This window comes from Dipodomys merriami, unplaced genomic scaffold (genome assembly GCF_024711535.1).
Source record: "Dipodomys merriami isolate MVZ:Mamm:240054 unplaced genomic scaffold, mDipMer1.0.p SCAF_2, whole genome shotgun sequence".
Classification (NCBI taxonomy): domain Eukaryota; kingdom Metazoa; phylum Chordata; class Mammalia; order Rodentia; family Heteromyidae; genus Dipodomys; species Dipodomys merriami.
Window position 1 is genome coordinate 36,798,223 of NW_027203381.1, and position 21,872 is coordinate 36,820,094.

Genomic DNA, 21,872 nt, shown 5'->3' on the forward strand with positions numbered 1-21,872 from the left:
CAATACAGTACTGAAATTCCTAGCTAGAGCAATAAGGCAAGAGAAAATATAAAGGAGATCCGAGTAGGAAAAAAAAGTCAAACTATTCCTTTTTGAAGATGGCATGATTCTGTATTTAAAGAATCCTACCTTCTAAGTTACTTGAGATGATCTGAAACTTTGGCAAAGTAGCAGAGCATGAAATTAACCTACCTAAACCAGTAGCTTTTCTATATGTCAGCAATAAGAAGATTGAGAATGAAATCAGGAAAGCAACTCCATTTGTAAAAACTTAAAAAAAAATATGTAGGAATTAACCAAAGATGTAAAGGACCTCTATGATGAAAATTTTAAAACATCTGAAAAAAGAAATTAAAGTAGATTTAGTAAAATAGAAAAACCTTCCATGCTCTTGGATTGGAAGGATTAGTATTATGAAAATGGCAATACTACCCAAAGCTATCTACAAATTCAGTGCAATACACATCAAAATCCTAACGTTCCTCAATGATATAGAGAAAGCAATAGAAAAATTCAAATGGAATAATAAAAGACCCTGAATAGCAAAAACAATCCTGAGCAGGAAGAACAGTGTTGGAGGAATGTCAATACCAAACTTCAAACTCTATTATACAGCTGTAGTACTAAAAACAACTTAGTATTTGTACAAGAATAGACCTGAGGACTAATGGAATAGAATAGACACAGAAATGAACCCACAAACCTATAGCTATCTAATATTTGATAAAGAAACCAGAAACACAGGATGGAAGAAAACCAGTCCCTTCAACAAATGGTGCTGGGAGAATTGGATATACACATGCAGAAAACTGAAGGTAGATTCTTCCAAAGACCTCAATGTAAGGCCAGATATCATTAAAATGTTACAGGAAGAAAATGAACCCTTAGATATGTATTTTAATGCTTTTTTATTTCATGCATTTGTTTATAACGCATTTATAAGATTATCTCTTTGTTGCTTTGTATGTCCCTTCCCCACAGTATAACCCCTGCTTTCACTATATTTGATGTCAGTGTAACTGTGGAGGAGATGGGGAAAAACAAGTCGTTTAAGGATACAGGTGGACCTGATGCAACAATGAGAAGTACAAGGTCATGTCGAAAACGAGCTTTACAACGTTGGTGCGGGGGGGGGGAGAATTGGGTGGGAGGGTAGGGGGGAGGTAGGGAAGGGATGTGAAGGGTAAACAAAGGAGGAGGCTGCAATGCTTATAAGAAATGTACGCATTATCCTGCCCATGTGATTGTAACCCCTCTGTACCGTATGTTCACAAAAAATAAAAAAAAAGTTACAGGAAGAGATAGGAGAAATACTAGGGCTCCTAGATGGGTTGAAACTTCCTAGGTAAAGACCCAGAATTACAAACAAGTCAAAGAAAAACTGGATAAATGGGACTGCATCAAACTGAAATGGCAAAGGACATAGCAAGTAAGATAAATAAAAAGCCCCCAGAATGGAAGAATGTTTTTACTAGATACACATCAGACAAGTAAAATATACTTGGGACTAGAAAAATTAAACCCCCTAAAAACAAACCTCAAAGAAACAAGCTTAATTAATAAAACAAGCTTAATTAATTAAACGTTTAATTAATAAACGGGCTAAAGACTTATAGAGAGACTTCTCAGAAAAAGTAGTAAAAACAGCCAATAGGCACATGAAGAGATGTTCAACAACTCTGGCCATGAAAGAAATACAAATCAAACCAACACTGAGACTTCACCTCACTCATTAGAATGGCCATTATCAAGAAAACGAACATATGAGGGCAAGGATGTAGCCAAAAGTGAACTCCACTACACCGTTGGTGGGAATGTGAACTTGTTCAGCCACTCTGGAAAGCAGTATGGAGGTTCCTCACATAGACCCAGTAATTCCACTCCTGGGCATTTATCCAATAGACCACAAGCAAGGTCACACTAAAGCTACCAGCACAACCATATTCACTGCAGTATTATTTACCAGAGCCAAAACATGGAATCAATTCAGTTGCCATTCAGTGGATGAATGGATCAAGAAAATGTGGTATACATACCCACACCCACACCCACACCCACCCACCTACACAAATATAGTGTACCATTCGTAAGGAAATGGAAAGACTTGGAAGAAATTATATTAAGCCAAGTAAGCCAGACCCAAAGAAACAGGTTGTATGATTTCCTTCATTTGTAGTAATTAGAATGTGCCTATAAATCTACAAGTAAACACAATGGATGGTAAAAGACAAAAAAATTACACTTGGACATGTAAAATAATGACACAGCGAGACCAAAGAAAGATATTCTTAGGAGGGGATCACAAAGGCTCAATAGCTATGTGCATACGATCATATAGAATGTTTATCAAATTTAACTCCAAGAAATGGAAACAAGAGGGTTTTTTTGTTGTTATTTTTACTCTTCCCTTTCCACTTTGTCACTGTTTTTGATTTCTGTACTTTTTGTCTCGTATGTAAGTTTATCTGTTTTGGAAAGGGTAAGGCAGAGTGACAAAGGGCGAACAAATGCAGCAGTGATACTTACGAGACACTAAGTTGAAAATGAAGTATACAACTTGTAGGGGAGGGGATCAGGGAGGAAAAAAACTGGGACAAAACTAGGGAAGAGGTGGCACAGATCAAAAAGAAATGTACTCAAGCAGCGCTGGTGGCTCATACCTGTAATCCTACCTACTCAGGAGGCTGTGATCTGAGGATGGTAGTTCAAAGCCAGCCTGGGCAGGAAAGTCCGTGAGACTCTTATCTCCAATAAAAATCACTCAAAAACCGAAGTGGCATGGTTAAAGCGGTAGAGTGCTCGCCTTGAGCTGTAGAGTGCAAGCCCAAGCCCAGAGTTCAATCCCCATGACCAACCCAAAAACAAAAACAAAAAGAAGTGTAATCATTACCTGACTTACGTAACTACATCACCTTTACAATAAAAATGAATAAATAAAAAATACGTTCCTATAAATCTACAAGTAAACACTATGGATGGTAACTGTAACCTCTCTATACATTATCTTTATAATTAAAAAAAAAGTGTATCTGTAGATCCCATATACCCCCAATGCTTCCATTTTGTAGACTTATTTTTTCTTCTCTGTGTAAGGCATACTTTACCACATAAAGTTTAAAATGCTATTAAAAAACAAAATTTGAAAAACAGTATCTTAGAGAACCTTGATGGGCCAAGAAAAACCTTTGTAATAAGCTTAGCTTTCTTTGCAGATCCAATAGCAGCTCTTTCAAAGAAAATGATATAGAAACTGGATTTGAAATGAGCTTCGAGAACTCAAATGCTGACACTGGAAAATAAACAAAAATCTGGGCACAGCAGATGCCCTGCCCAGCAGATGTGAGGCTTTAGGTGAGCCTTTCATTGGCCACCAAGGAAAACCAGTTTGCAAAGCCAGTTACTAAGCACAGTTGTTCTTATAATAAAATAATTCTTTTATTGAAGTTTCTAAAGTAATTTTAAACATCTCTGATTGATAACATATACACAAATGTGGGAGTATGCTGTACTTTACAAAAAAATAAAGCTAAGGGCTTAAATATACAAAAATGACTTTGGATATAGATCTCTTCTTAAAGTATTCTTTTAACATACACATACTTTATAGCATTTTACATAATGACTTGTGGAAACAAAAACTGTGGCCAATTTAAATCTTACTATTGCATAGGATATGGCCATAACAGTCCCAATGGGAAAAATAGGATGAAGAATATAACATACTTGGAGTTAGTTTTTTGTTCCCCCTGAATCTCTTTTCTAAAAAGCACAGCATTTCTCTTTCACTCAAACTTCTTTGAGGATTTAACCATTCTTTCTGTAATAACTACCACTGCTTTTGCCAGCTACAATCTGCACAAGTGAAATTAAAAAAGAAAAGAAATTGCTTTGCACATCACCTTCTTCTTTAAAGGATACACTGTATCACGCTTCTCATATTGCACCAACATTCACAACAGATGCTGACAGTACCTGTTAAGTATTGAATCCAAAAGGAAGACCTAGCCTTAAAATTTTTGGTCACTAGTTAGGATTTTTAAAAACATACCAAATGCTTAAAATACAGGTAAACTAAAAGCTTTTACAGGAGAATGAACAAACCTTCTTGGGATTTAAAACAATATGAAACAACCAAAAAAAAAAAACAACCCTTCCTTTTGCAATCTTGTCACTAGAAAAGTTTCCTTTTTGGTTGGGTTGTGATTTGCTTCTGTCATCAAAATCTATTATTTCAGGTGTTTTGGAGTTCCAAGTGCACCCCGCCCTCCTTGGACATAAGCAGCACATTTCCTGTTTTATGATTCCATTATCATTTCCCCCTCATCAGTCTGAATGCAATGCCTCATCATTCTCTTTTAGTTTTCAACGAGGTATATAAGCAGGTTTCCCTGACAGGAAAGTCCCTCACTTGGGTGTCAGAAGTAGCGCATGGTGACATGAGCCAGAAAACTAGCACCCTCAGGCACACACTATCTCCTTTCGTCTCATTTTGACAACACTGGGGCTCAGCCCACCAAGCCACCACAGGACCTACTCTGTGGTCTGTCACCTTGAACTACAGGTGACTGTCATAGTCAGCAAAGCATCTTCTGGTTCTAGACCAGAAAGCTTAACAACTTGAGACAGGCTCAGTATAGGATGAAATATAGTTATCTTGGTAAATAAGGACTTCTTACCCCTGCATCTCAGTACAGGATGAATTAGGGAAAGACACTTCACTGTTACAGTTTGGCAAAGGAAGCAGGCAGTAACCAACACAGCCCTAACCTGCTATAATTAAGCACAAGTAGGCTAGTGCTACTGTGTCAAGGGTACTTCATGACTGATTTTCAGAAAGTGAAGCTAGACTCTAAGAACTCAATGAGCTGTATAGGTTAAAACCTGATAAAAAGCTTCTAACTGTAAACAATGGTCTTCCATATTACTATTTCCAGAAATGAGATTTCAGGCCAATAGGACAATGTTCTAGTGTCTTCTTTGGCAGTAAACAGCAAGGCTTTGGATGGAGTAGAGTAGTCACTTCAGAAGGGCAAGGTACAGGGCTCGAGAATACTTCATCTCCCTTTCTTGTTCCATACAGAATATCAAGTCCCTGAGGCAGATTCTTGTGATTCTTGGACGAAGCAACAGTTTGGTGGCTGTCAGGCTGGATGCCCCAGAAGCAAGGCCATCTTTTAAGCTCTACAAAGAAGAGGAGAGAGAGTTCAAATGAGGGCTCTTTCATCAGGGGAAGCCTAGCAATTCTAGCACACAGAAGCTCACTCTTCTCAAATGATAGACTCAAGACTGTGCCCCAGTCATACAGGCTACTTCACCTCGCTTATGGCCTCATTCGTTCTTTCTCGGGCAGCAGCCTCTGAACTCATCACCCCACTCTCAGGCTCTTCACTCTACTCCACTTTAATAACCTCACATAAAACTTTTCCAAATGATAGATGCGTTTATTATTTGGATCACAGTGATAATTTCATAGGTGTATGCATGCATAAAAATGCTACCAGGTTGCACACTTTAAATACGTGCAGGCATTTAGTAGGGCAACAGGAAAAATTTAAATAATAAAAGTCCTGTAAGGCTCAGATCCCACCATGGCATGGTACCCAAATCTTCAAGTGGTTTCCCACTGTCCAGATACTCACTGAAGAACTTCTGACAGCTTATGTCAAGCACTTTTCACACATTATTTCTTTCCTTTGATACAAAATTGCAGCAAGGTATTTTAGTGCTATTCCTTATCACATGAAGAGAGTTAAGAGAGCTGAAGCAATCTTTTCAAGGTCACAAAGCAAGACAGCACCAAACTCAAATTCTAACTTCATCTAAAGTGAGTGGTGTTTCTCACTATGCTACATCAAGAACTTTAACATGTACATAATCACCATCTCACCACCCATTCCTCTTCTTAACTCCAGCCACACTGTTCCTCTACAAAGAGCAGCAAACAGTGACAACAAGCCATTCCAAACAATCTACCATCATGTCCCCTCAAGAATTATCCTTTGTCAACTACCTCACACTATTTGACAAGAATAATTTGCATATGCTTTAACCGTTATTTCTGTCTCCTCTAGAACTTAGTAAAATACAAAGATAAACACCAATAATCAATAATATTTTCTGAATTTACTGGTTCAAAACAGAAAAGCCAGTATGAATTTTAAAAAAGCAATAAAACTTAATACTCTTGTATTGTTTTCTAAATACTAATGTCTATGTACTACTACCAAATAAAATTAGAAGAAATGAAAAACACTTCTCAAAGAATAATTTTACAACTCAGAAATCCTTTATTCATTCCTTTTTAATGTTTCAAAAAGCATCAGTTAAGATTGTCAACTGTCCATCCATTCAAAAGATTTATACAAGAAAAGACATGTAACTAAAATGAAGAGTACACCTTCTTTTTTATTACTATCCTATCATCATCATTAAATTTTAATTAATCTCTGAACATTTCTTGTCTTATTTTGATGAAGGGAAGGGAAATTCTTTAAGGTCTTCAAAATACAAAGATCAAGAATTTAATTTTATTCTGTGCATATTCATAACAAGACTTGGGGGCAACAACTTTGTTAAAAGACACATCCAAGCCAGGTGGCAGTGGCTCATGCCTGTAATCCTAGCTATTCAGGAGGCTGAGATCTGAGGATCACGGTTCAAAGCCAGCCCAGGCAGGAAAGTCCATGAGACTCATCTCCAATAAACCACCAGAAAACCAGAAGTGGTGCTGTGGCTCAAGTGGTAGAATTCTAGTGTTGAGCTGAAGAGCTCAGGGACAGTGCCCAGGCCTAGAGTTCAAGCCCCAAGACTGATTCCCCCTCCCTCCCCCCCCCCCCCAAAAAAAGACACATCCAATTTCTACACTTACTAGACTAAACTTGTTCACAGGAATATAAGAAACCAACTTCAGGAAGCTCAGGTATTAGAAGAGGGAAAAAGGTTGTTCTCCATTTCACAACTGCTTGGCTACTTGTGCTGAAGTACATCTCCAGTTCTGAGCTCTAAAGGGCTCTGGGTGAAGAATGCAGTCTACATATGTACACACGGTCACCTCTGACTATGGCTAGGTGTGGCATTCAAGTACAAGCAGGTCCATTCTTCTCTGCAGGCATTGTTACTAAGAGGTGGTACAACTTAGATGTCACCTTAACTACTGTAATTACCACCAAAATATTTTCACAGCATTTCTGCAGGATGGGCTTACCATCTGGATGGTGAATGATACAGTCACAAGACTCAGTGTACATGTGACAATGGCACTAGAAAACTTGAAGAATCAAGTGGGAATGGGCTGTACGGAGGTGGGGGAGAATGTTGAAAGCATAACACTGATCACAATGTTTTGTATACATAAATGGACATGTTGAATTGAAAAAAATCACACATTAGGAAATAGTAAACACCATTGTCATGAGAGGCAATTTTGTTGTTTACAGGAGTTAATCTGTTTAAAATTACAATACATTTAACTAGAGGCATTTTCATTAGCCATAAATCAGATATATTATTCAAAACCTCAAACTACATGTTTCCTACAGTGAGTTTGTATTTTGTATGAATTTTAAAATTAAATGGCTAGATGGCTACTATGTCTTGGCAATTTCATTTCTATGAAGATACTCAGAAATGTCACATTTTAATCAAAAGTGACGTACAAGAAAGTTTAGTATTACTACTCACAATAGCTCTAACTACAAACAATTCTAATGCCTCCTCTGTCTCTCTCTCTCTCTCTCTGTCTCAGTCCCAGTCTCTCTCTCTCTCTCTCTCTCTCTCTCTCTCTCTCTCTCTCTCTCTCTCTCTCTCTCTCTTTCTTTCCTCCCACTCCCCACCCCCAGTCCTTCTCCCTTTCTCTCAATTCTGGGTATGAACCCAAGGTCTCAAAATTACTAGGCAGTCAACTCCAAATGAATCAAAGACCTCAAAGTCAAAACAGATACCCTGAAAGCAGTACAGGAAGGAATAAGAGAAACTCTAGGGCTCCTTGGCATAGTACAAAATTTTCTTAATAGAAACCTAGAAACACAACAAATCAAAGAAAGGTTGGACAAATGGGATTGCATGAAACTGCAGAGCTTCTGCATAGCAAAGGACATACCTAGCAAGATCAATAGAAAGCCCATGGATTGGGAGAAGATCTTCACTAGCCATACAATGGACAAGGGTCTCATATCTAAAATATACTTGGAACTCAAAAAATTAAATCCCCCAACAACAAATCCTCAAAGAAACAACTGCTCGATAAATAAGTGAGCTAAAAAAGAGAAACTTCTCTGAAGAGGAAATAAGAATGGCCAACAGACACATGAAGAAATGCTCAACTTCTCGAGCCATAAAAGAAATGCAAATCAAAACAACATTGAGATTCCACTTCACCCCAGTTAGAATGGCTATAATCAAGAACTCTAATAACAACAGATGCTGGAGGAGATGTGGCCAAAAGGGAACTCTACTACATTGTTGGTGGGAGTGTAAACTTGTTCAATCACTTTGGAAAACAGTATGGAGGTTCCTCAAAAGACTCCACATAGAGCTCCCCTATGATCCAGCAATCCCCCTTTTGGGCATTTACCCAAAGGATCACAAACAAGGCCACAGTAACACTGCCAGCACAACTATGTTTATCACAGCATTATTTACCATAGCTAAGATATGGAACCAACTCAGACGCCCCTCAGTAGATGAATGGATCAAGAAAATGTAGTACACACACACACACACACACACACACACACACACACACACACACACACACACACACACACACACACAATGGAATTCTATGCCTCCATCAGAAAGAATGACATTGCCCCATTTGTTAGGAAATGGAAAGACTTGGAAAAAATTATATTAAGTAAGCCAGGCCCAAAGAAACATAGGTCCCATGGTTTCCCTTATTTGCAATAACTAGTATATGTCTGAGACAAGCAAAAAAGATCAAAAGCTATGTACATATGACCATATAAGATGATGTTAAGTGAAATGAACCCCAAGATAGGGACACAAGTGGTCTTTTCTTTCTTGCTATTGCTTTTAACATATTTATAATGTACTATGTGATTTTTAAATTTCTTTTGTATGTTCTTCCCCCATGGCATAACCCGTTTTCACTGTATTTGACATCAGTTCCCTTCATCTTGTATATGCATTTTTCTAATTTGGGGAGGGTAAGGGAAAAAACAAAATGCTTAAATAGGGATACAGGTTCGCCCACTGTAACAATGAGATGTACAAGACACTGTTGAAAATGAACTTTACAACTTTGTGCATGGGGGGAGGAGTTGGGGAGGTAGGAAGGGAAGGGATGATGGGAGAAAACAAAGGAGGGGATAAGAATAGGAAATGTACTCATTACCTTACTCATGTAACTATAACCCCTCTGTACAGTATCTTTACAATAAAAATATATATTAAAATATTAAAAAATTGCTAGGCAGGTATTCTACTACTTAAGTGGTACCTCCACCATTGGCTATTTTGTGTGTGTGTGTGTAGCTTGAACTCAGGGCCTGTGTGCTGTCTCTGAGCATTATTTTGCTCAAGTCTTGTGTTCTTCCACTTGAGCCACAGCTCCACTTCCATTTTTTCCCCTTGTTTTGTGGTGCTTAACTGGAGATACGAGTAACACAGACTTTCCTGCCTAGGCTGGCTTCAAACCATGATCCTCAGATCTCAGCCTCTTATTCATGAGACTTAAGATTCCAGGTGTGAGCCACCAGTGACTGGCAGTGTCAGCTTTTTTTGTTGTTGTTGATTTGGGGACTTAACTCAGGGCCTGGACACTATCCCTGAGCCTCTTGGTGCTCCTAGCGCTCAACCACTTGAGCCACACTGCCACTTCCAGTTTTTGAGTGGCTAATGGAGATAAGTCTCTGGGGACTTTTCTGCCCAGCTGGCTTCAAACCGAGATCCACAGATCTTAGCTAGGATTACAGGCATAAGCCACTGGTGACCAGCTAAGTGCTAGTTATTTTTATGGTAGGATCTTGCTTCATGCTTGGGCTGTACTTCCTTTGTGTTGCTGATGACAAGCATGCATCAGTGTACATAGCCATTGGTTGAGATGCAGTCTCATAAACTTTTATATCCAAGCTGATCTCTAACCAACTGACACTTCCTTTTTCTTTTTTTTAACTTTTTGTGGGACTGAGGTTTCAACTAAAGGTCTTATGCTTAGTTTAGCCTTCCTGCTTGTCTGATGCTCTCTTGAGCAATATCTTCAATCCTGCTTAAAATTTTTTGTATTTTTATTTATTTTTAATTTCTTATTGTTATTATAAAGGTACAGAGGGGTTACAGTTACATAAGTCACGTGGAGAGTACATTTATTTTTGGGCAGTGTCACTTTAATCCTACTTTTTTGCTAGTTATTTTAGAGATGGAGTCTTGTGGACTGTTGTCTAGGTTGGCTTTGAACTGATTTTCAGACTACAGGTTTCAGTCACTGGTGGCTGGTAATACTTCTCTCTTGATCTGACTACTGGCAATGTGGCTATGTTCATGATGTGAAAATTCAGAGATCTTACAGTCTGTAGATGTTTTTTCTTTTTTTTTAGCATCAATGTTATAATTAACATAAAAATTAAATTGCTAGCAAAAAGTCTCATCTTAGTAGTAAATTATCAAGAGCAAAAAAGGGGAAAAGGAAAGAAATCAGGCAAAATTTAAGTATAAAAGAAAAATAGTAAGACTTAATCACCTGATTAAAGAACAAAGGGGTCACAGTTCATGTTTGTCATGTGACAAGCCTGAGGATCCAGGGGACAAAGCCACATTGCAGCTATCAAGATTTACATTACATGGAGAAAAATGTGGAGGGGCTCATGCACTGAGCTGTTAATACTGAAGAGTTCTTGCATGGTAAGAAGTCAGCAGTACCAGGACAAAGGATTTAGTCCTTTTTTCTCTCTATCTCACCTCTTGGGAGAATGATTAGTAGAAAGCAAGGCTGGAGGACAAGCAAGAGCAAGCACAGGTTTTCCACAGGCCATGAGAATTTGACCTTCAACTTGGTCTCAACTTTGTCTCCTATCTGTTCTTTGCCCTTAGGTGCTGGGCAGCAAACAAGAACAAGAATATATGGTGGATCATCCGTGGACCCATGCTGCTTTGTGTCACAGTAAGCTCAATCCAGACACCTCTTTTCCCTGAACTCACCAGCTTGAGGAACATTCCCTCCCCTATCTCCTAACCCCACAAATTAATTCAATATCCTTTCCTTCCATGAGGCAGAGCTGAACTATGAGCAGTTACTGAATGAGGAGTCAGAAGCTAGTTAGGGACTAGATTCAGAGTAATACTGTAAACCTCACCAGCACAAACTGGTTAGAACTGGTTCAAACCGGTTAGAACTGGATCAAACCGGCACAAACCGGTTAGAACCGGTTCAAACCGGTCAGAACCGGAACAAATCTGCTCAAACTGATTAGAACCGGTTCAAACCAGATCAAACCGGCTCAAACCGGTCAGAAGGGGATCAAACCGGTTAGAACCGGCTCAAACTGGCTCAGACCGATCAGAGCCGGATCAAACCGGTTAGAACCGGCTCTAACCCGATCAAACCGGCTAAAACGGTCAGAACCGGTTCAAACCGGACAGAACCGGATCAAACCGGTTAGAACCAGATCAAACTGGTTCACACCGGTCAGAACCGGTTCTAACCGGTCAAAACGGTCAGAACCAGAACAAACCGGTTAGAACCAGATCACACCGGCTCAAACCGATTAGAGCCGGATCAAACCACTTCAAACTGGATCACACCGGCCAGAACCGGATCGAACCGGTTCAAGCCGGTCAGAACCGGATCAAACCTGTTTTAAGCGGTTCAAACCGGATCAGACCGGTTAGAACCGGATCAAAATGTCTCAAACCGGTTAGAACCAGTTCAAACAGGTTCAAACCGGTCAGAACCGGATCAAACCAGATCAGACCGGTTCTAAGCGGCTCAAACCGGTCAGCACCGGCTCAAACCGGCCAGAACCGGATCAAACCGGTTACAGCCGGATCGAACCGGTTCAAACCGGATCAGACCGTTTAGAACCAGCTCAAACCGGCTCAAACCGGTCAGAACCGGTACAAACCAGTCAGAACCCAATCAAACCGGCTCAAAACCGGTTCAAACCGGACAGAACCGAATCAAACCGGCTAGAACTGGAAAAACCGTATCAAAACGGCACAAACCGGATCAGACCGGTTAGAACCAGATCAAAACGTCTCAAACTGGTTCAAACCGGTCAGAACCGGATCAAACCAGCTCAAACGGGATCAAAACGGTCAGAACCGGATCAAACCTGCACTAACTGGTTCAAACCGGATCAGACCAGTCAGAACCAGATCAAACCGGTTAGAACCAGATCAGACCGGCTCAAACCTGTCAGAACCGGTTCAAACCAGTCAGAACCCGATCAAACCGGATCTGACCGGTAAGAACTGGATCAAACCGGTTAGAACCGGTTCAAACCGGTCAGAACCGGATCAAAACGTCTCGAACCAGTTCAGACCGGTCAGAACCAGTTCAAACCAGTCAGAACCAGATCAAACCGGTCCGAACCGGATCAAACCAGTGCACACCGGTCAGAACCGGTTCTAAATGGTCAAAACCGGATCAAACCTGCTCTAACCGGTTAAAACCGGATCAGACCGGTTAAAGCCGGATTAACCAGGATCAAACCGGTTCAAACTGGATCAGACCGGTTAGAACTGGATCGAACCAATCAGAACCGGTTCACAGCGGATTAGACCGTTCAGAACCGGCTCACACCAGATTAGACCAGTCAGGACCGTTTCAAACCGGTCAGAACCGGATCAAACCGGCCAGAACTGGATCGAACCGGTTAGAACCAGTTTGAACTGGATCTAACCAGTTTGAACCGGTTCTGACCGGTCAGAAGCGGATCAAACCGGATCTAACCGGCCCAAACTGGTTCTAACCGGTCAGAACCGGATCACACTGCCCAGAATCGGCCTAAACCGGCCTAAACCAGTCAAAACAGGATCAATCCTGCTCTAACCGGTTCAGACCGGTCAGAACCGGATGAAAACGGTCAAACCGATTAGAACCGGCTCAAACGGGATCAAAATGTTCAGAACCGGATCAAACCTGCTATAACCGGTTAAAACCGGATCAGACCGGTCAGAACCAGAACAAACCGGTTAGAACCGCATCAGACCGGTCAGAACCGGTTCAAACCAGTCAGAACCCAATGAAACCGGTCTGAACCAGATCAAACTGGTGCACACCAGTCAGAACCGATTCTAACTGGTCAAAACCGGATCAAACCTGCTCTAACAGGTTCAAACTGGATCAGGCCGGTTACAGCCGGATTAAACCGGATCAAACCGGTTAGAACCGGATCAAACCGGCCCAAACCCGTTCAAACCGGATCAAACCGGTGCACACGGGTCAGAACCGGATCAAACCGGCCCAAACCGGTTCAAACCGGTACACACGGGTCAGAACCGGATCAAACCGGCTCAAACGTGATCAAAACGGTCAGAACCGGATCAAACCAGCTCTAACCGGTTATAACCGGATCAGACCGGTCAGAACCAGATCAAACTGGTTAGAGCCGGATCAGACCGGTTCAAACCAGTCAGAACCCGATCAAACCAGATCTGACCCATCAGAAAGGGATCAAAACAGTTAGAACCAATTCGAACCGGTTTGAGCCGGTCTGATCCGGCTCACACCGGATTAGACCGGTCAGGACCAATTCAAGCCGGTCAGAACCAGATCAAACCGGATCAAACCAGATCAAACCGGTTAGAACCAGTTTGAACCGGTTCAAGCCGGTCAGAACTGGATCAAACCGGTTCTAACCGGTAAGAAGCGGGTCAAACCGGTTCTAACCGGTCAGAACCGGATCACACCGGCCAGGACCGGATCAAACCGGTTCTAACCGGTTAGAACCAGTTCAAACCGGTCAAAAGCGGATCAAACCTGCTCTAACCGGTTCAGACCGGTCAGAACCAGATCAAACCGGATCAAACCGGTCAGAACTGGCTCAAACCAGTCCGAACCAGATGAAACCGGTTCACTCCGGTTCAAAACCGGATCAAACCTGCTCTAACCGGTTCAAACCGGATCAGACCGGTTAGAGCCGGATCAAAGCGGTTCACACTGTACCAAACCGGTCAGAACCAGTTCAAACTGGTCAGAACCGGATCAAACTGGATCTAACCGGTTCACACAGGTCAGGACCGGTTCAAACCGGTCAGAATCGGCTCAAACCGGCTCAAACCAGTTCGAACCGGCTCAAACTGGTCCGAACCGGATCAAACTGGTTCACACCGGTCAGAACTGGTTCTAACCGGTCAAAACCGGATCAAACCTGCTCTAACCGGTTCAAACTGGATCAGACTGGTTAGAGCCAGATTAAACCGGATCAATTCGGTTCAAACTGGATCAGACCGGCTAGAACTGGATCAAACCGGTCAGAACCGGTTCACACCGGATCAGACCGGTCACAACCGGCTCATACCGGATTAGACCGGTCAGGACCAGTTCAAACTGGTCAGAACCAGATCAAATCAGATCTGACCGGTCAGAACCGGATCAAACCGGTTCAAACTGGTTTGAGCCGGGTCAAACCGGTCAGAACCAGATCAAACCGGTTAGAGCCGGATCAACCCGGACCCAACCGGATCAAACCAGTCAGAACCGGATTGAACCGGATCAAACCGGTCAGAACCGGTTCACACCGGATCAAACCGGTAAGAACCGGTTTAGACCGGTCAGAACCGGTTCAAACCGGTCAGAACCGGATCAAACCTGCTCTAACTGGTTCAAACCAGATCAGAGCACAGGGTTGCAAAGGAGGTCATTCCAACCGGATGCAGCAGAGTGCCTGAGGCAATGTTATAAATGAAACAAACCCACAATCCAGCAGAAATGCCTTCACAAAAGGTGATAGCATTCTCTTCCCCTAAATAGTGTCTGACTCAGAAAGTCAATCCTTCTGGAATCTGGACATAAAATAAGTGTCTAGCATCTTTATTCTGTAGCTCATCATTTGCTAAGTTTCACAATGAGTAGGCCAGACTTATATGCCTCTCAATTATCCACAATAAGGACAGTAGAGGAGCGGGAACAACTCACTGCTGGTTTTAAGTTTACTCCACTACACTGCCTGCTTTCTCCCAAGCTGTCTAGGTTTGATTTGGAGTTACACTACAGTCTCAATGTGCCACAGAGCACTAATGTAGTTCATGGATGAGTTGTAAGAACTCCGGCCTTCCCACTCACCCCTCTTTCTATATGAGGCTATACTTTAATTTGGTTTCTTCACCTGGATGAAAGGAGAGCAAAAAGTAGATGACAAAAATGGTCCATTTATCTATCATGCACATAGTAGTTACCCTAGGAACCTAATCAAATCTAAGCGTCAACATTCTCTAACTATAGTTTAAGTGAGCCTCTATTAAAGAAGCAAACTGTACTACTAAACAAAATTTTCTATCTTTATAAAAAAATTTCGGAGCCGGGTGCCCGTGGCTCATGTCTGTAATCCTAGCTACTCAGGAGGCTGAGATCTGAGGATCGTGGTTCAAAGCCAGCCCGGGCGGAAACTTCATGAAACTCTTATCTCCAACAAACCACCAGAAAACTGGAAGTGGCGCTGTAGCTCAAGTAGTAGAGCGCTAGCCTTGAGCTCAAGAGCTGAGGGACAGCGCTCAGGCCCAGAGTTCAAGGCCCACAACCAAAAAAAAAAATTCGGAGAAAAAAAATTTCGGGTAAATTATTTTGCTCTTATAGTAAACAACTGAATAGTATTAACTGCCCATTTCAGAGAAGTAACAATTGGGTATTTCAAAGTAAAACCTTTAAAAAGCTCTTTTGCCTCTTTCTCCATGCTTCCTTAAGTTAGATTACTGCCAGGCAAAGTGAGAGACACAAGAAACAGCTTTATGAACCCAATGGCTTCATGGATCCTGATGAAGTTCTCTGACTTCAAATGGGCCTCTAGTTTCATGCTAGTCCATGCTAATTCAACTCAGTATTAGCTTGTTACTGGGTACCAGTGATAGGTAAGAAGTTATGCTAGGCGGCAAGGTGATAAATACTAGTTGTTAATTCCATAAACAATTTCAGACAAATTATATCTCTGTGCCTCAGCTTCCTATTCTGCAAACTAGGGATAGCAACGGCAAAAACTGATTAAGATCTATTTAAACTTAAATGATAACATTATACACTTCATAAGTGTTAGTCTTTATTATCATAATGAATTCATCAGTAGTTGGGAGGCACTGAAAGTTCACAGAAAGAATGTAATTCTAGTTCTCCAGGTTCTCTACCATTCTCAACTTAAAACCATTTAATTATCCTTCTCATGTCATACTCTTTTAGGCTCTTGCTAAATCATTGCCTAGCCAGTTTAAGAGAAATAATGAATGCTGTTAAACTTCTCATTCCACTCAGTAAACTAGATTATAGTAGAGTTTTGAAAAATGCCTAAAGCTAAAAGTAAACTAATAGGCACTTCAGACATGTGGCAGGTAGATGAAGGATATGTACAGGTACACGTAGTTTTTCTTATAACCTTCTAATCAAACTGCAGAAGAGCCAGCTTTTGTTTACAAGACAATCCATCTTATTTGGAATCTAAAGTCAGCCACTTTTATTCTATTCCCTGAATGTTAAGACTAAAAAAAAACAAATGTGTCCCCCGTCTTAACAGTTAATCAAGCACAGAATACCAGTATTTTAAAGAAATATTGTAAAGAATTTAGTGAGAGGCAATGATATACTATCCAGTTTATACTAAGTCCCAATGCCACCCCAATAGAAGTATTAGATTTAGGAAACAGGGAAGAGCAAAATAAAGATACAGATCCAGAACAAACACTGCGAAGATAAGCGGGGCGTGGGTGGTTCGCACCTTAATTCTAGCTACTCAGGAGGCTGAGATCTGAGGATCATGGTTCAAAGCCAGCCCAGGAAATTCTGTGAGACTCTTATCTCCAATCAATGACTCAGAAAACTGGAACTGGCGCTGTGGCGGGTGCTCTTCTTGAGCTGAAGAGCAGAGGGACAGCCCTCAGGTGCCGAGTTCAAGCCCTACAACCAAAAAAAAAAAAAAAAAAAACCTACAAAGATAAACAGAAGTGACTGGATACCTGAGCTTTCTAGGCCTTAAGGGGAACACAAAGCAGAAAATACTGAACTTCGAGATTGACTGCCATCTGCTGGTTCATAAGCAGAACTCCTTTTTTAAGAAAAATTTTTGTTGTAAAGGGGATGTAAAGAGGTTTTACAGTTACATAAGGTAATGAGTACATTTGTTGTCGAGTATTGTTACCCCTTACCCCATTTTTCTCCCAGTTTCTCCCCCCATCACCCAATTGTAAAGTTCATTTCCAACATAATGTCTTATGAGTATCACTGTAGCATTGGTTCACCTTTTGTCCTTTGTTTCACTATTTTGTTATTCCCCTTCCCTTCCTCAAATCAAATAAAGTTTATACAAGAAACAGGATAATAGAATTAAAAAAAACCAGTGACCACAGATGATAAACCAAAGGGGAAAAAAAAATCAAAGAAAAAGGAAAACAACAACAACAAAACAAGTAATAGTAGATGCTGGTGGGGATAAGACCAAAAGAGAATGCTACTATACTGTTGGTGAGAATGTAAACTTGTTCAACCATTCTGGAAAGCAGTATGTCCTCAAAAGACTAAACATAGAGCACCTCTATGACCCAGCAATCCCACTCCTGAGCATTTACCCAAACGATCACAAACAAGGCCACACTAAAGCTACCAGCACAACTATGTTTATTGCAGCATTATTTACCACAGCTAAGATATGGAACCAACCCAGGGGCCCTCAGTAGCTGGATGGATCAAGAAGATGTGGTATATATACACAATGGAATTCTATGTTTCCATCAGAAAGAATGGCATAGCCCCATTGATAAAGAAATGGAAAGACTTGGGAAAAATCATTTTAAGTGAAGTAAGCCAGACCCAAAGAATTGTAGGCTCCCTGGTTTCCCTCATTTGTAACAATTACTATATGTCTAGAACAGCCCTAGAAGAGGTCACAATAGCTCAACAGCTATGTGCATATGACCATATAAAATGATGCTAATCGAAATGAACTCTAAGATATGTCACCAAGAGGGTTTTTAGTTGTTTTTAATGTACGACATGAGCAGAACATTTAAAGCAACAGATTTCTCCTTTCTGTTGCCTTCATTATTATTACTTTTGAATTATTTCAGAACATAGGCATCCCTGCCCCTAAATCTCTGTAACTTAAGACTATTCTGATTACTACACTGGCTTTACTGACCATCAGAGTCCCCATATCCATCTTGTCACTACTTGCCTCTGCCACCAAGGATTCTGCTATTCTCAACAAGCTCAAAACACAGCTAGATAGTAGAGATCCTCTACAGTTACTCACTGAAGCAAAAAGCTAGCAGAGCTCCTCAAGGATGCTGAGGCCTTCTCATAGCTATAATAAAAGGAGTATCCTCTGCACACACTCAGAGGACAGATGTGGTCATCTTACATATAGTCTCTGTAAACAAGTATTTATATTATATAAATACAATTCTAGTATCTACCTCAATTTCACTTAGTCTACGTCCCCTTTGGGTTAGGCTTTCAGTTAGGCAACCAATCAAAATAAAACTGTTGAAGCCACTTGTAGCTCTCTAAACCTTCTGTCAGTAATCTTTGCCTAGTGATTCTAAATCAGTATGTTAGGCCTGACCCAATTTTATGTTCTTTCTACTCTGAAGCTAAATCCTTAGGAACCATTCATTCCCATACCATCTCTCAGGCAACTGCAAGCAAAATCATGTAACTCATTTAGTATATACCACATTACCTCATGGGCCACACTTTAGTACCTTACCCCAGGCTTGTAGAACCTGAATCTGGTTGTAGGCATATAAGAAATAAGAGATAGTAGGGTAAGTCCTGAGAAAGATCAGTCATCCCTTGCAAGGCCACTGCCTTAAGGGAAGCCATAATAGACTCATTAGGAGACAAACTTTCCTCAGAGAGGACTGAACTGAAGGGCCAGCTGCTGATCTATGTCAATACATGGAGATAAAACAGGGTCCTGTAATCCTACCTTGACTTTCCCAACAAGAGGAATAGAGATGCAGTTTCATTTCTATTTTTCAAAATAAAACTGCCATAAAACTCCTCAAAGCCTATAGTAACCAGGAACTATGTAAGAAAAGAGATTCTGGGAAACTTAGTTCCCGCTTGGCCAATTTGACACAACACAAATTCAACATACCATCTTTTAATTCACTGACATTTAAAAGGCATCTGTTACTATTTGAACCTAGCAGGACTCTAATATGAATCATTTTAAACTCAAACACTATTAAATACCCTTAATGTCATTTTTTCTTTATTACTGTGAATGTTTACTGTTTTCAGCATACATAACTGGCTCTTTTAAGATTATTTAAGAGATATTTTGGGAAAAGAAAAGCCCATAATGTGCAATTCAACATACTTCCCAGTAAGTTACTAAAGGTAGTTGACAAAAAAGTAAACTTTTAAATCATTGTGGTTACATATACCTGTAATATTAGCACTTGAGAGGTTGAAGCAATAAAGAGTTCAAAGCCAGCTAGAGCTATACAGTAAGATCTTTCCCCCAAAAACCAACAAAACAAACAAATCAATTTTTGTTTTGTTTTGTTTTTGTCCATCATGGGGCCTAAAATCTGGGCCTGGGCGCTGTCCCTCAGCTTTTCACCTCAAGGCAAGTGCTCTACCACTTGAACCACAGCACTACTCCCGGCTTTTTCTGCTTATGTGGTGCTGAGGAATCAAACCCAGGGCCTCATGCAGGCAAGGCAAGCACTCTATCACTGAGCCAACTTCCCAGCCCTAAACAAATCAATTTTAAACCTTTGGAAAATTTAAAAGACCTAACTAAATTGAGATGTTTCATTTATGAATACTCACACATTTAGCTAATGTGAACAATATAGAAATCTATCTTAAAATACATTCTTTATGTAAAGTAATAAAATGCCCATAATCCCCTGAATGTATACATTTATAGAGAGCATTTAGTGACACTATATCTCTTTCAATGTCTCATAGGTCTGCTATAATAGATAACAATGAACACTTTAGAAAATGATGGTCCCCTGCAACCTGGTGGAAGAGGATGGAAATAAACAAAGAATGGCTACTGACTATGCCCCTTAAGGAAATAAAGATTAAACCTGGACCTTTCCTGTCAAGAGCATTTTAGTTAAATTACTTGTGCACCTTTCTAGACTAAAAAGTCACCTGAAATAGTAAGCAGAGACAATTTTCACTAAGAACTTGTTACCTCCTAATAGATTTAAGCCTTTGTGTTTTCCAAAATCATTTCAGACTTAATATTTTACTTTAATCTATCTATATACTAAAGTGATAAAAATAGCAAAAACAGTCATAGTAAAGTCAATCATCTCTATATATGATCATTCAAATACTGGTAAGAATTCAACCTGGTTGAATATATTTCAAAATATATACATTTCTATTATGAAAAATCCCTATATTATTTTAATATTTAAAGAAATGTAACAAGATTCAAGAATTAACCTCAAAGGGTATTTTAGAGGTTGTTCAGCATTTTGTTACCATGTTTCCATTTAGAAATAACCTTACCTTTTAAGAGGGTATGATTGACAGAGATGCAATCAACAAAAAACTGTAGAAATAAATATTTTTAAACGAATGATCCTATCTATTGCTAGCAAGGAAACAGGTTCAGTGGTAGAAACTGACACAATGTTTTTAGGAAGCTTATGAAAAATTAGTTATTAAGGGCTGGGAAGTTGGCTCAGTGGTAGAGTGTTTGCCTTGCATGCATGAGGTCCTCGGTTCGATTCCTCAGCATCACATAAGCAGAAAAAAACTGGAAGTGGCACTACGGCTCAAGTGGTAGAATACTAGCCTTGAGCTGAAGAGCTGAGGGACAGCGCCCAAGCCCAGAGTTCAGTCCCCACAACCCACAAAAAAAAAAAGTTATTAAATTACAGGATGTATGCTTTTAGATCCAAAGGTTCTTTTATAAATCAATCCTACAAAAGAAGTGAAGTTCATGAAGACATTGTATGTTCATTCTTTATTACAAATATGTAAAAATATTCTAAGTGCCTACTAATGGATCAGTGAATTGTGGCACAAAAGTATGAGACAGAAGAAAATGTCTATGATAGTAAGCTATACGTTTTAGCTTGATAAAGGATATTCAGACACCTGGTAGAACATGTTTTAGAATTATAGAACACTTGTAAAATCATTCCCAGAAAAGATTAACCTAAAGCAGCAGGTTCAATAGAGATAGAACATTCACCATCAGCAAGTAGACAAGGGTTATCCAATACATTGAATAGCTAGATAAAAACAGAAGAACAAAGTTGCACTGTCTTCTGAAGCCGAGTTATCCAAGTTCTCATGTCCCTGGACTTCAAAGCCCCAAGTTGTTACTGGACAACTTAAATCATCAGTCTATCTCCTCCATCTGCCCTTCCTCTATTCTCCGGCCTCCTTATCTTCAAATATAAACTACATCATTGGCTTCCCTGGTCTTCAAGCTTGACAACTCAGACTGAATTATATCACTAACTTCCTGGGTCTTTAGGATATGGCACTTTTCAGCCTTCATAATCGTGTGGGTCATTTTCTATTAAAAATTCGTGTTACCTGGGGCTGGGAATGTGACTTAGTAGTAGAGTGCTTGCCTAGAATGTATGAAGTCCTGGACTGGGAAGGTGGCTCAGTGGTAGAGTGCTTGCCTTGCATGCCTGAGGCCCTGGGTTTGATTCCTCAGCACCACATAAGCAAAAAAAGAAAAAAGCCGGAAGTGGCACTGTGGCTCAAGTGGTAGAGCGCT

General features: G+C 40.4%; 1 protein-coding gene across 2 annotated transcripts in view; it reads right to left on the bottom strand.

The window, feature by feature from the left end:
* Nucleotides 1–3,481: 3,481 nt before the first annotated feature.
* The window catches only part of Taf4b (TATA-box binding protein associated factor 4b), a 96,517-nt gene continuing 78,126 nt past the window's right edge, over nt 3,482–21,872 (bottom strand). For both annotated transcript variants that reach the window (XM_070028654.1, XM_070028653.1), the window contains exon 15: nt 3,482–5,181. In XM_070028654.1, coding sequence (XP_069884755.1) covers nt 5,017–5,181 — 165 coding nt within the window. In that variant the 3' untranslated portion in view covers nt 3,482–5,016. The remainder of the gene's footprint in view (nt 5,182–21,872) is intronic.